Source organism: Gossypium hirsutum, chromosome A13 (assembly GCF_007990345.1).
Source record: "Gossypium hirsutum isolate 1008001.06 chromosome A13, Gossypium_hirsutum_v2.1, whole genome shotgun sequence".
NCBI classification, from domain to species: Eukaryota; Viridiplantae; Streptophyta; class Magnoliopsida; order Malvales; family Malvaceae; genus Gossypium; species Gossypium hirsutum.
This window is the reverse complement of record NC_053436.1, coordinates 69,702,205-69,716,896: the sequence shown is the minus strand read 5'-3', so window position 1 is coordinate 69,716,896 and position 14,692 is coordinate 69,702,205. Positions and strand designations below refer to the sequence as shown.

The 14,692-nt window shown below is 32.1% G+C and overlaps 2 protein-coding genes across 5 annotated transcripts; one reads left to right on the top strand and one right to left on the bottom strand.

Moving 5' to 3' along the window:
• The first annotated feature begins 4,550 nt into the window (after positions 1–4,550).
• LOC107893824 (U-box domain-containing protein 9) lies at positions 4,551–7,192 on the top strand. The gene is made up of 2 exons (XM_016818922.2): positions 4,551–5,221; positions 5,952–7,192. Exons 1-2 carry the CDS (start codon positions 4,988–4,990, stop codon positions 7,023–7,025), a joined length of 1,308 nt encoding a protein of 435 aa, XP_016674411.1. The 5' UTR covers positions 4,551–4,987; the 3' UTR covers positions 7,026–7,192.
• A 2,368-nt stretch (positions 7,193–9,560) lies between these two features.
• On the bottom strand, positions 9,561–13,105 carry LOC107893823 (anaphase-promoting complex subunit 13). 4 transcript variants are annotated; one of them, XM_016818920.2, is made up of 6 exons: positions 12,750–12,912; positions 11,999–12,108; positions 11,559–11,661; positions 10,763–10,816; positions 10,401–10,506; positions 9,561–9,971 (listed from the first exon to the last, which is right to left on the bottom strand). In XM_016818920.2, the coding sequence occupies exons 3-5, from the start codon at positions 11,632–11,634 to the stop codon at positions 10,445–10,447; spliced, it is 192 nt and encodes a 63-aa protein (XP_016674409.1). In that variant the 5' UTR covers positions 11,635–11,661; positions 11,999–12,108; positions 12,750–12,912; the 3' UTR covers positions 9,561–9,971; positions 10,401–10,444. The 4 variants fall into 4 exon arrangements, with proteins under 4 accessions (XP_016674409.1, XP_040941022.1, XP_016674410.1 ...); XM_041085088.1 differs by lacking the exon at positions 9,561–9,971 and adding an exon at positions 11,808–11,910 and having other exon boundaries at positions 10,239–10,506; positions 12,859–13,105; XM_016818921.2 differs by lacking the exon at positions 9,561–9,971 and adding an exon at positions 11,808–11,910 and having other exon boundaries at positions 10,239–10,506; positions 12,750–12,922.
• Positions 13,106–14,692: the final 1,587 nt, after the last annotated feature.

The window sequence follows — 14,692 nt, the reverse complement described above, 5'->3', positions numbered from 1 at the left end:
CTATCTCTGAAATCTTTTCTAATCTCCTATTGAGTCAAATACTTCCTAATTCAATACTAAAAATCCCTAATTAGTAAATTTAAAAAATTTTCCACTGTTTCTTGACATGACCCATCACTATACCTAGCTCCAAGTCAAAACGTGGTCATTACAAGTAAACAACCTCTAGAAAAAGTTGGTGAAGTCAATAAAAAGCCCAAAAAAAGGAACACCTTCAAATAAAAAATCCTAATAAAAGATTTGTGACAATACCTTCTCAAGTACCATTTTATCATAATCAAGGATACTATGTTTCATATCCAATTGTAAGACAACTAGTTGGAATTTCAACTCAATTATCATTTTCACCACAATCGGTAAGTCAACTACCTTGGTCACAAGATCCAAATTCAATGTATCAAGTTAGCTATGTTGAAATTATTTGAATAAAAAAATTTTGTGTGACAAAAAATTTGTTAAAACCACAACAAATTAAGGAAATAAAAGATTTTTATAATCCATGCTTACCATTAGAATTATATAATTTTATTAATGAAATATGGAAAACCCATATTACTGAGCAAAGAACAAACTTTAGAAGAGCTCTTACTAAGCTTTCACAATTTTTAATTGAAAAAACAATTGAAGAATAAGAAATTCATGATTTATTGTTAAAATATATTTTATACCGTGATCGGGAATAACTAGAAATTAGTTTCTTAGATATTAAGGAGATAGATAATCTTCTTGATATATCTCAATTTTATTAACAAGGGAACAAATAATCTAGTTATAAATAAAATATTCCGATTATGTTAATTTAATAAGGCTAGAATTATCCTACCTATTGAAATATTTTATAAAATTGATAGAACTATTTGCAACCAGCAAGCTTAGTTTCAAAAAGCTTTTTCTAAATATTTTTTTACAAGCCTATGATTTTTACAAACTATTTAGATGAAAATTTTCCTACTATAAAATTTAGTCTTAACCATGAACTATTCGATATAAGCTTTATTGAATGGGGGTTTTGTTAAAGAAATAATAGTTCAAAATTTTTCTTTTCATTTATTAAAAGAATTTCCAGCATTTATTAAATCTATGTTATTACAAATGGTATATGAAGATGATTTCTTTTATTATTATTTTGAAATAAGTAGTCTTATTAGTATAGCTGAAAGAGAAAGAGAAAAATTTTATCAGCTATATCAAATTTGGACTATCTCAAAAATACTCGGAGGAAGAAACCTATATGCAGCTACAGAAGAGAAAGAACACTTAACAAAATATGTTGACAAATGTTATAATAATCTTAGTTATTATCAAATCCAGGGGTGAGCAAAACTCGATTCGACTCGAAAAAATTAAAAAAAAAATTCAAATTTGAAGTTAAATGAGTCGAGTTATTCAAGTCAACTTGAATTCTTTTCGAATTTTGAGTTCAAATCGAGTTTAATTTTCGAGTTCAGATAACTTGAATAATTCGAATAAACTAAATATAAAACTATAATATTTTACATTTTTATCTCAAACCCCAAACCTTTTTACTTCCCCCAATACTTTTACTTCCTTTCACTTTTCCCCCAAAACTTTTACTCCCCTCCTATCCTACCCCCATCTAGCCCAAACCCATCCCCCCCAATTTTTTTTAAAATATTTCCCCCCCAAAATTTAAGTCCATCAACTCTCAAAAGTTTTTATCTCTTACTTTTCACTCCTTACCCCCAAATAAAAAATCATCCAAAAAAATCTCTAAACCTAAATAGTAATAATTTTATTTATATCTACTATTTATATTATTGAATTGTTCAATCATATTCAATCTTTGTAAGTTTATGTTAAAATTGGATTATTGATGATGCCATAAAATATTCGTGTTAAAATTTTATGTTAGTATCAATTTCACATTTTATCTTTAAGATAACTTTTATTAAAAATTATTTTTTTATATTTAATATATTTTTTAATTTCAAAATACATAGTGACAAAAATTAGAAGATAATTGAAGCAACTAAGCAAGAAAAAAATCTAACATGTATATAAAAGATTAATAAATAAATTATGAGGAGATGAAAGTTAATAACAAATTTGATTATGGTGGGTAAATTTAATTATGGTAGGTGACAGTGGTTACAAAAATCCAAAATCTTTTTTTTTTAAATTTAACTCGAACAAATATATTCGATTCGATTTGAATTTCATCTCACTCGACTCAATTCAAGAAAAATTCAAATTTAGTTATGATGAAAAATGTGATCCGTCAACTCGATTAACTCGAAATTTTTTCATTCGATTCGATTCAATTTGATTGAATGCTCACCACTAATCAAATCCAAGCAGGAATAGATCTAATCGCCAAAGCCCAAAATCTACTTCAACAAAAAAACTTATAACTTTTGGATTGATGGTCGAAAAATATTGACATATGATACTAGATATCACCAGGATGATATAAATGAAAAACCCGTTCAACTATTAAAAAAGATAGCTGAAATGGAGAGTGATAATTTTCCTTCTGATATAATTGAGACATCACAAATATATGGGAAACTTGGAACCCACCAAGATTGTCAATGATTTCATTAAAATTAAATGAAATTAAAGAAATGAATCTGGACAATATCCAAAAAGGATAGCATAAGCAGAGGAAGCTACGTGGAAAAATCTAACCAAGAAAAAGACAAAAGGAAAACAATCACAACTAAATAAAAATGTCATCAAATAAAGATGAGACATCATCATTATCAAAAAATTATGCGAGATTCAAATTCAATTAAACAGAGTTTTGAGTTTCTCTCATGAAAGGGCGAAAGAAACCCAAAAAGGGGTATTCAAGTTTGATTCAAGTTCTCCTTTTTTAAGTTATTTTAAATCCTCTCTTCTTTGTAAATCTTTCTTTTACTACCAGTCTCATTTTGTAATCTTAACTCTCATCCTTCCTGTAAATGGTATCAGCCCAAAGCTCGGCATGTAAACTGTTAGCACTCCAAATCTTACACAAAAACCAGCCAGCCAACCACCATGTTCATCCTGAATCGAGCCACTCGCTGTGGCATTTCGTGTCGATATTCAAACGCTGCCATCAATGTCAAGAATGTATGCAGTTGAAGGTGGTTTTCTCCTGCTAGCCCTTCGCACAATAGTAATGAAGCATGTAACAGATTTCTTCCAAACATTATAAACGTCCAAGGCAAGCCTTCTAGCATAGCCCACCACTAGCACAACAGATTGACTGTCCTTGAAAAATTCCTATGTTTCTTCCTTCCATAGTCCCCATAAAAAAGATCCCCCAAAGAAGCAGCAAACTTATTAGCTGTTCAGACCTACTGTTGTTTTTTACCCACTGCTGGAAATCCATATTGAAGAAACTCGGTTCTTGTGAGAGAGCTTGAACCGCATTCTAGACTTCTCTGGCAACTAAACAATCTCTAAGAATATGGTCTATAGATTCGATTGGATCACCACACCATTCTTTCTATATCTTACTTGATTAGTGTTAGCTTTGTTAAGGATGATAAGTTATATAAAGAACCTCACTCGTTCCGGACATTTAAGCTTCCTAACCCACATCAAATTCTCTCTAGAATCACCCTCCTCCTGTCTATTACATAGCATATTATAAGCAGAGGAGATCGAGACCATCCTTTGCCAAACCCCAACAACATTAATCTCTCTCAGTTCGTAAAGAAGAAATAGGATCCGCTTTTATTTCCTCTACTATATTAATAGGCAGCATGTTTTGAACCTCATGGAGCCTCTACGTCTTTGAATTATATAAGTAATACCCAACCTTCCAATCAACTTGACTAGAATCAATAGCAGATAAGGACGAGTGAATTAACTATTTCTCTACAACCCACCAAATCGCCATTTAACCCCTTTTTTGATGCATTCTTGGGTAGTTAGTACGCATGTGCAGTCTCCGTGCTGTCAATAATCTGAGTAGAATGCAGGTATTTTTTTGTAGAACACTTCACACCAAAGTGCATCGGCCTTTGTATGCAATTTCCAACCATGTTTAGCAAGTAGAGCTGAATTGTTCTCCCTAGATTTCCTCAACCCTAGACCACAAAAACGTTTCCTTCAACAAATTGTCTCCCAATTTACTAAGTGATTATGGGACTACCTTGAAGAGCCACCCCAAAGAAAATTTCTTTGAATTCTATCAAGTTGGTTACAGGTGGCCATCGATAATAAGGCAGTTTGCATAGTGTATAAAGGTATGGCACTAGTTGTCGACTGAATCAGCGTACGTAGACCCGCATATGTAAGAACCTTCCCCTTTCAATCATCCAACTTTCTCATAACTCTTTCTATTAAGTGCAGCATAAGTCTCGGATGTTACTCGCTTGTGAATTATGGGAACCCCAAGGTAAATTCCCAAGTCATTTGTCACACGATTGGCAAATTAATAATTATTGCATTAATTAAACCATTATTTGGAATTCAAAAGTCATTAGTACATTTCTTTTATTTATTTATTATTAATTTTTTAACAGAAGCAAACAAACAACATTATTTGAAACAAAAAGAATGATTTTCTTTTTGGCAAATAACAGATGATTACGTCGCAACAGATCATTGGTGTTGTGACCTAAAGTCTGTACCTTACCTGGGAAGAGGATCATCCCCCCTTTGGTTGGCAGCATTGGCTAAATACTGATGTAGTTCAACTATTGAAGTATAAATGTATTACACTATGACATTTTTTCAAAAGATTAACTAACAAAGAGAGAAGAACAATAAGAAATTTCAGTCCAACTTTCCATCTATTTCTTTTCTCTTTTCTCTTCCCAAACAGAATCCCACTTTTTTTTTCTTTATTGGGTATAAAAAATTCGGTTCCATTTTCCTTCCTATGAAAGCAAGAACCAGTTACTTTTCAATTGTGAAAACAGAGTAAAAAACAGAGCAAACCCAGAAAAACCATTGAATCACCTCGGTTTTCAATCTTTTTTTTCCCCCATTTTCTTGCCCGGAAATAATCCAGAATATATTGTTCCTTGAAATGGCTGAAAAAGAGGTGTCTTCAGCAGCAGCAGGAGGACGAGAGGAAGAGTTAAAGAAAGAACTGCAAAGCGTTGTAAAGAAAATTGTTGATGAAGATAACTATGGAATTGAGATAACACTTAAAGCCATAAGCATCTTGTCTGATTTGAGTGATACAGTTTTGACTAAGAAATTCAGGTGTCCTATTTCGGGTGAAATCATGGGCGACCCTGTGGTCTTGAGTTCAGGCCTGGTTAGTCTTTTGTATATTTGCTTTTCTTAACATTTTCTTTCTTGTTATTCCTTTTTTTATCATTTTATCGAGCCGTATGTTAATAGTCTTGTTTGTCTACGGAAGATTCAAAAGTTACTTATGTTAAAAAAAACCATTGCTTTATCGAGGAATTGTTTTTGGAATATATATAAGTTGTATCATTCATGTGGATTATAGGTGCTTGTGTTACATGAATCCTTGTTTTCTTTTTATATATATTTGATCATGCCCATGAAGTATTATCCTTTAAATATGTGAAAAAGGTTAAAGAATAACAGAATATATTCATGTTGACAGGTATTCTTACCCCATATTTATTAACTTGGTTTGGTTTGTTTCGGTTGGAAATGAATCTGGTTTATGGAAAATATTCATGCTTTTAATGAGATTAGGAAAAAGTTAGATTATTTGGGATTCAAGTGTGAGTGTCGAATATTAGCACGTTTTTAATACGAGGATGTTTGGTTTTCTCTTTTAAGCTCTATTTCGTGTGCATTTGAATGGCGGTATCCTTAGACCAATGTCTAAATATATCTTTGAACATACTTCAGTAGATCTTGTTAACAGTTCATGACTTCCAATCTTTTTAGCATAAATTTCCAGTTCTTAGGAAACATTAATTTGAGCTTAAAATATTTGCAAGATCTTTATGATTTCTTATCTTTACCTTCTTTTGGATGTGTTGTGATGGTATGTTGTGGATTTTCAGACTTATGATAGGCCATCAATCCAGAAGTGGTTGAATGAAGGAAACTTAACATGTCCTCAGTCCAAGGAAGTGCTCTCCCACACTATCCTCACCCCTAACTGCTTGGTTCGAAAATTGATTTCAAGCTGGTGCAAAGGACACGGCGTTGCTGTACCGAGATCCCATCAGGATAGCAATGGAGAAATGAGTACTGAGTTCGACCGCGTGTACTTTAACTCATTGGTCACCAAGATGTTTTCTTCCCTTACTGATCGCAAGGAAGCTGCAAAAGAGCTTCGGAGACTAACAACTGCCGCACCATCGTATAGGGCAGTCTTTTTCGAGTTTACTGATCCCATTTCTAGATTGATCGGTCCAATATTGGAAGGCAGTGTAGATTCGGATCCCGAACTCCAGGAGGATTTGATCACAACATTTATGAACCTGTTGGTTGATAGTGACAATATGAAGCTGGTGGCTGATCACCCTGATGCCATTCCTCTTCTTATCAAATCCTTGGAGTTTGGAACCATTGAAACAAGAAAAAACGCTGCAGTTGCTCTCTCCATGTTATCGTCTGACAATGATAGGAGGCTATTGATCGGAAATGCCGGGGCTCCTATGCCGTTACTCCAACTCCTACGGGAAGGGCATCCCATAGCAATGAAGGAGGCAGCCTCAGCAATATTGAACCAATGTGTGGAGTATAATAACAAAGAAAAATTTATTGAATTAGGTGCAGTGAAGGTGTTACTAGAGAAGATCAGGGAAGGCAAACTTGTGGATGAGCTTATCAACCTTGTAGCGCAACTATCTACACATCCCAAAGCGGTCAATGAACTGAGTGAACTAGATACAGTACACTGCTTGCTTGGGATCATAAGAGAGACTGAGTCAGAACGTACTAAGGAGAACTGCGTGGCTATCCTGTACAATGTATGCTTGAACGATGTGGGTTTGTTGAAGGTGATCTGGACTGAAGGAATCGAACACCAGACTTTAGCTAAGCTTGTAGATACAGGGACTGCAAGGGCTAAAAGGAAGGCAACTGCCCTCGCTACTAAGATAGGTAAGCTTTTCCCAACTGTACTATAAAGACCCTGAGGAGGGATTTTTTTTTTTTGCCTTTTGAGATTTTTTACTGAACAAATGGCAAGTTTTGGTCCAAAATCAGGCTTTATAGATAAAAGGTAACAACATTGAAAATTTTAGCATCAATGGAAGTTGTAAATTTTTGGCATTTTATAAATTCTTTTAAATTCCATTTAGTGTGCATTTGACAAGAATAGAGTATTTTCAATCTTATTGATAAACTTCAAAAATATATATAATATTTATATAGCAATATATTTCTACATATATTCTTAAACATATAGCTAAAAGATATATAATATTTTTAGATATTATTATTCTTAAAAGATAATAATCCATAATAACATGCTAATGGATATTTATAATATCTCACAGTTACTCTGAAATCTTAAACAAAACCTCAGAAGTAGACACTTGAAACTTTGAGGTTAGAGTGTCAGTGTCAGTGTCAGTGTCAGTGTCACCGCAACCTTTTTAGAGTGTCGGCACCCTTATTATTAAAACACTGTTGTGGAAAGTGGATTACTTTTACTGCATTCTTTATGAAGTTAAATGGCGGCTATGCGTAAAGATATTGACAAACAATAATCCTGCACTGACTTGTAATTCCACCATCTAACCCAAGTAAATAAACATTTACGGGCAAAGATTACTAACTTTATATCTACATATATAATCATGTTTTTATTGTTATCTGAAGAAAGATGAAAAAAGAAGATATTGGTGGTAGGTTGAAAAATTGAATCAAAACACAAAGTCCTTCCCTTCTCAGAAATTGATTGTCGGTGACCAGCATTCACTAAAATAATGTTGTTCGTCTCTGGTTTCATACTACATATTCCAACATACAACAACAAGCGACAGATCTTTTTGATAGGGAAACGATAACTAATTCATTTAAAAAAAGAGTGGAGGTGGGCATCATCCCCAACTGCGAAAGCTAACTAGTGGTCCTGGAAAAAGGTGTTGGAGCTATTCATTGAATTTGCTACGCATTAAGTGTTGGAGTTCATGAACTGGTTTACATTTTTAATATACGAAGGACGCTAAAATTCAATTCCATACTTGTTAAATGTTCTCTGACCAGACCAGCTTTATTTGAAAATTTTAATATCCAATTGATTCCCACCCTTGACTTGTAACTTGATCACATGAATTCAAGTTGAAAATTTTCAAAACTAACTAAACATTTAAAAGCTTATTAGGCACATAAGCTACTTGACTCCATCATTTGACTTGAACCACTTAAAGAAATAATTTTTTAAGCAAAAGATGTCATGTATACCCCTCCTTAAAGATTGCTTTTTGTTGTGATAATGAAAGGCCAAATCCAAGATTAGTTTCCAACACTCAGTGGAAAAAGAAGAAAAATACAACGTAGTGGTGAGAGCAGACATGTACGAAAATGTCTGAAATCCACTCAACCAAAAGAGAATGATTGATGCTGCAGCTGCCACTGAAATAAGCCAATCATCATGCCTCTCAATCACTGAAATAAGCCAATCATCACGCCTCTCAATCATACTTAACTACGTGCCTAATCTAATTCAACTCACATTCTCAATAGAGTTTTATTTTTGAAGTTCAATTTCAATTTGAGAGAGAAATGCTTTTTTCCTTTTTTTTAGCAAAAAAGGTAAATATTCGATTAAATCGAGTCAAATCGAATAAAAAAATTTTAAATTAGTTAAGTTGACGATTACTATTTTAGCAACCAAACTCAATTTAAAAATTTTTCAAATCGAATTCAGTCGAGTTAAGTCGAATTAATGAATCGTATTATTTATACTCAATGTTACAATTACATGGATCAATTATTTAACTAGTAGACAAAATACAAAATTATTTAACTACATAAATAATATAATAATTTTGACTTTTAACTTAACAAATAAACAATTATCAAAACAATATAATTTTACCTTTAAACTTAATAGTTTTAATTTTTATCGTTAGAAAAGATAAACATTTATCAAAACGACATAATTTTACCTTTTCTTATTCAAATTTTCGAATAACTCAAATTACGCAATTCATATTCGAGTTAAACCGAAAAATGTAATTATTTATTCGAGTTGATCCGAATAACTCAATTAACTCAAATAACTCGAACTATTTAATTCAAAATTTAAATTTTCTATCGAATTTTTCAAATCGAATAGGATTTTGTTTACCCCTATTTTATAGTACTAATTAAAATAATAAAATGTGTACATATATAAATCAAACTCATATATTAACTAAAATCAAGTATCAAATTACTTGAGTTTGAATTGCTCGAAAATTTGAGCTACTCATGCTCAACCCAACAATCATACAACTTAAGTTGCTTTTAAGCCAAGCTCTAATACTAACCAAACACGAACCAAAGTTTGAAACATAGAATATTACTCTTATTATCTTTGATTAATTCACTAGACCCACCTTCATTTCCTGACAAAAACCAAATTTTCAACTCAATAGCCCAATACAGTTAAAAGGAAAGCTCTAAAAGCCTTTAATGCCGAATTGCCTAGTCTCAGTTATTATTGATTTGCACCACAGCATGCACTCACTTCAACTGACCTTTTTCTAGAAACATAAAACATCCACTCTGGGGAAATGTCATTTTCAAAGGTAATCAACATTCTACATTGATGTCAGATATGAGTTTTTATCCGACTTGGGTATGCCTGGTTTACTTTTTCGTATATTTAAAATCATTAGAGATCATATTCTTATACTCATCTTAAAATATGTTCAACACGAATGCTTCAGAATACGAAGCTTTAACCATCATGCAAAGTATTGCCAAATAAAAGAGGTGAATCTACAATGTAGCAAAAGCAGCTTGGACCACAATGCATAAGAACTTGAATACTCAAATGCAATTAGCTCAGATATGTAAAATTCAAATTACCCTTAACATCAATGGCTTGTGGCTACACAATCAACAATAGACATGGCAACCTGAGATGACCAATAAAAAGGCAAGATATTATAGTTGTGTTGCTTGTCTTACTCTCTTTTTATGCATGCAAAACTATATTATGTGAACTCGGGTGCAAGTGTCATACATGAGAATATCTCCCATGCAGGTATATTTCAATTTTTTTCCAAGATATCAATGTATTTAGAGGGTTCTTGGAATATCATACCACTCTACTCATGTCCGAGTATTTGTCGTACACAGATTTCAAACATGAATACAAAAAATGGAGTCGAGTAACATAGATGTAAGATGAAACCAATAAATCTTCTCTTCATAAACGTAGTAAACATTAACCAAGGATGAACAGCATCAATTCAAATGAGTGAACAAACCTTCTTAAATGATCCAATGATAACTTAGGTCTACAACATATTAAGAAAGAGACATAAATTAAGTTATGGGAGTACCATTTTCATACAAAGGTACCAAGCATTGCCAGCATCCAATACCCTCATTGAGTACTTAATTCAAGATCACGCCAGGTATTGTCATCCGCTTGTTGAGTCTCATGATCTGAAAATTTAGCAAATTCAAAAAGAAAAAGGCAGACTAGATAAATTAAATCTGTTCGATGACACTACAAGAAATCACAAAAGAAACTTGCTATATTTTTCTACAAGTTCAACTTATATTGACAAAAAGATTCCTTGTATGTTCTCAGCCATAAAAAGGAAAGAAACATGAGCATTTACGCAACAAAAAGATATATGCATTTTCCTAATGCTATTGATAGAAAAGGCAATGGAAAATCCAATATTCATAAGCATACTTGAGTCTTCGGTATCATCAGTTCGAGCAACCATTACAGGTGGCAGTGGAAGATCTGCATTAATCAGTAACAAGATAAACAAATCATCCATGAAGCAGAAAAAAGAAATGGGATGACAATCAAATAGGAATATCTTTCCGTGCCCCTAAACACAACCAGCAGATAACAGGTCTTCATGTTTTTCATGGGAAATATAAGAGAGAAAAGGGAAGTTGCTCAATGATACATCCAATTGAGATTCACCTTTACAATATGAATCATTGTGGTGCTATTTTCTTAACTCTTCATCTTTCTTGAAATACTTGTATCCGAGACATATCTAGACATGGGTCTGGGAATCTATCCACCAAATACATGGAAATTTAGAAAAATAGTGAACATATGGTGTTGAACAGATACCCGTGTCCGACACTCACATCAAGTCCGAATGACATGGTTGTGGCGCAACAAGCAGCAACCTTTGAACACGAGGGGAAGCATGGAACTTCCATAATCAATGTTAAACTACCATCTAATGTATAATCTCCTCAAATGAAACATCTAAATGAGAATTAGCAAACTAATCTTAACATAATAAATAACAAAAGTACACATGATCTATATGGAAATTTAAATGCTTTTGTAACCAATAATAAACTCGATATTATGCAATAATCTACTCGGGCAAAAAAGTATTATATTTAAAACCAGTTTCCTTAACATAACGAATACCAAACCAACATATGAACCATATTATCATAACCAACGTAAAACATTTACACATAAATTTTCAAGAGGGTTTCGAAATAATCAATACCGTCATCAGGCAGTGTATCTCTCATCCATTCCTCATCAACAATATCTATAAGTATACCAAGGCTCAGTTCTGCCATCTCTTGCCCTTCACTTCAGTAATTACCCTTCAAAAATGCAAAAATATAAATACCCAAAAGGTTAAAGATCAGTATTTTAAAGTTTTGAAACTATAAATATTCTTCCAAAAGAATATCCAGAGTTTTTTTGTTTTGAATTACAGAAACCCAAATTGGAAAAAAAAAAGACTTACTCAACGGATTTTCTTCCTTTTACCAAAAGCGGGAAAGTTTTGGAGTTGTTTAAGATTGTTCTTTTAGCGTTGAATTTGGTAAAAAGACATTTTATCGAGCATGCTAAAGGCATAAAAAACGGTGGGCACTTACAACTTACTAGCGAGGAAGCTGGTGTAATATAATGGAGGGTGAGAGAAAAGAAAGATACCTAATCCAGACGTGATGGGGATGATGAAATTTTTGTACTTTTTGGCCTTTTCAATTGATTCTTGCAGTCTGAAGTTTGAACTGTTTTCCCTGTTCTTCACCCTTTCTTCCCTAAATTGATACTCACATTCAGCGTTTTTTCTAGCTAGATAATTAAGGCTTTATTTACATTTTAGCTCCCAAGTTATACCCGTTTTTCATATAGTGGCACCTAAACTTTGTTTTTGTCTCAAATAGGTACTTAAATTTTTAGTCCAAATGCCTAACGCCGTTTGAAAAAAATTCCACCAAATGAGAAAAAATAAAATTAAGTAATATTGTAAAATTGACAGAAATAAAATAAAGTAAAAAATAACCCTTACAAATCCAAAACCGATAGTTTGAAAAGAAAGAAAGAAAAACCCAAAACTGTTCAATATTTTTCGAAAATGTGAAAACCCTAGAAAATTAGAATCCCTTTTATAATTTGAAAATCAAATCCTTTCGAATCCAAAATCGATAGTTGTCTTTTTGAATCCCCCTGAACCAAAATCTTTAAAAATCAAAAATCATTTTTTGAAACCAATTGGAAACGCTTTCTATTTTTGTTTCAAAAATCGACTAAAGCCTTTTTGTTTCTTGAATGGTAGTTGGGCTATACTATCAAAAATCCAAAATGTATATCCATTTCCAAACCCTAAAATCGAAAACAGTGTCTTTTCAGTAGTAAATTACCATGAATGTAGAGATTCGTTCTAGAGATATAAACATACCTTATCATATTTTTTCTGTAAACTCGATTCGCAATAGTATTAATCAATGCATAGTTAACCAGGTCTTTCCTTTCTTATATCAAGGCAACATCGTTACCTTGCAACTTACCTTGCATAAGTAAACTAAGTCATAGATCATCAGCTCCTTTTTTTATTGTACTTTCCCTCCCCCCACCCCCAAAAGAAATGAAAGAAAGGAATGTTTAATTGACAAGCAAAATCATCAAAAGAAAGGTTGGATCACTGAGATGTATCGTTGCTCATTGGGTATAGCAAAAGTTAGGGGAGAGGGAGAGAGGAGGAAAAAGAATAAAGAAAAAAAATTAAATTAATATAATTTTTCGATCAATTTGATTAATAAAATTCAATAGTTCAATTATTATCTTTTGTATAATTATTCTTTTTGGTTTTTGCACAAAAAGTAAGATGAACAAAGTAATATTGAATCATTCATTACTTAAGATTCTTTTTGGTTTTTGCACAAAAAGTAAGATAAACATAGTAAGTATTGAGTCATTCATTACTTAAGATTTAACTAATACTAAGTTGCATCATAAAGTCAGATTATTATGCGGAAAGACAATTTGTAATTGTAAGTGATCTAAATAGTCCGTAATATGAAGAATCAAAATTGAACAATTGGTTCAAGGGACTATTATGTTATCTATCTAGTCCAGCTTGGGAGATACCTTGTCTTGGGTATCGGAGTGGATGACTCTCAGAAAGATAAAGACATATGTATGGTTGTCCGGATTGACACTACATCGGACATGAGGCAAGTTGAATTAATCTTAAATTCGTTTATGGATAAATTTACTTTTGACATTCATAGTGTGGCTTACCTCAATCCTGAGAAGTGAATGATTGTGTATATGTAACTCATACTTTGATATATTGAAAGCTTGAGCTTAGTCAATGTTAGAGCCGAAAGTTGGTATGTTGTGTAATGACTTGATTTTAGCCAATGTCAAAAAATACGGTTTCGAAACCAAATTCTATAAATTTAGTTAGTGAAATTATTAATTAAGGAGTTGATATATTTAGTACACTATAGCAAAACATGTTTTTAGCGGCGCTTTTAGCGGCGTTTGGATAAAAAAAGTTGCTATAGATCGAGCATTAGCGGCGCTTTTTAAAAAATGCCGCTATAGGTCGATCACTAGTGATGCTTTTTAAAAAACGCTGCTATAGCTAAAGAATTAGCGGCGCTTTTTAAAAAGCATCGCTATGGGTCGACCATTAGCGGTGCTTTTTGAAAAACGCCGCTATAGATCGAGCATTAGCTGCGATTTTTAGAAAACACTGCAAAAAATATTTTATCTGTCTATTTATTAACTATTTTATTTATATTAATTAAAATATAATTTATGTTTAATTGAATATTTATTTTTTGGGTATATGACTGATTGTTTTTTAATTTATATATTAAATAATTTCTTATATAATCGTAAAAGAAATAATATTAATTTTAAAATATTGAATTAATTATCATTATAATTTAAGGTTTATAATTTAGGGTATATGGCTTAAGGTTTAAGGTTTAGGAGTTACTATTTTAAGGTTTATAGATTATGGTTTATGGTTCAAGGGTTGGGGTTTATGGTTCAAGGGTTGGGGTTTATGGTTCAAAAGGTTAGGGGTTTAGGCCTAAATCTCCCAAATCATTCATCTTCTATTTATTAAAAAATAATAAATTTTATACTGATATAAGTGATTAATCTTGAAGTTTTTAATATAAACTGTATTGCGATGTAAGTTTAACTTTAAGGTTTCGATCTTAGCTTCTATAGTTATGATAAAGTTTAAGGTTTAGGAATTTATGTCATATAGTTTAGGGTTTAAAGTTTACTTGAGATTTGTTAAATGATGAAATTTTATATAGTCAATTAATATTTTTATATTTAAAAATATTTAATCTAGACCATTTGATATATTTAAATATT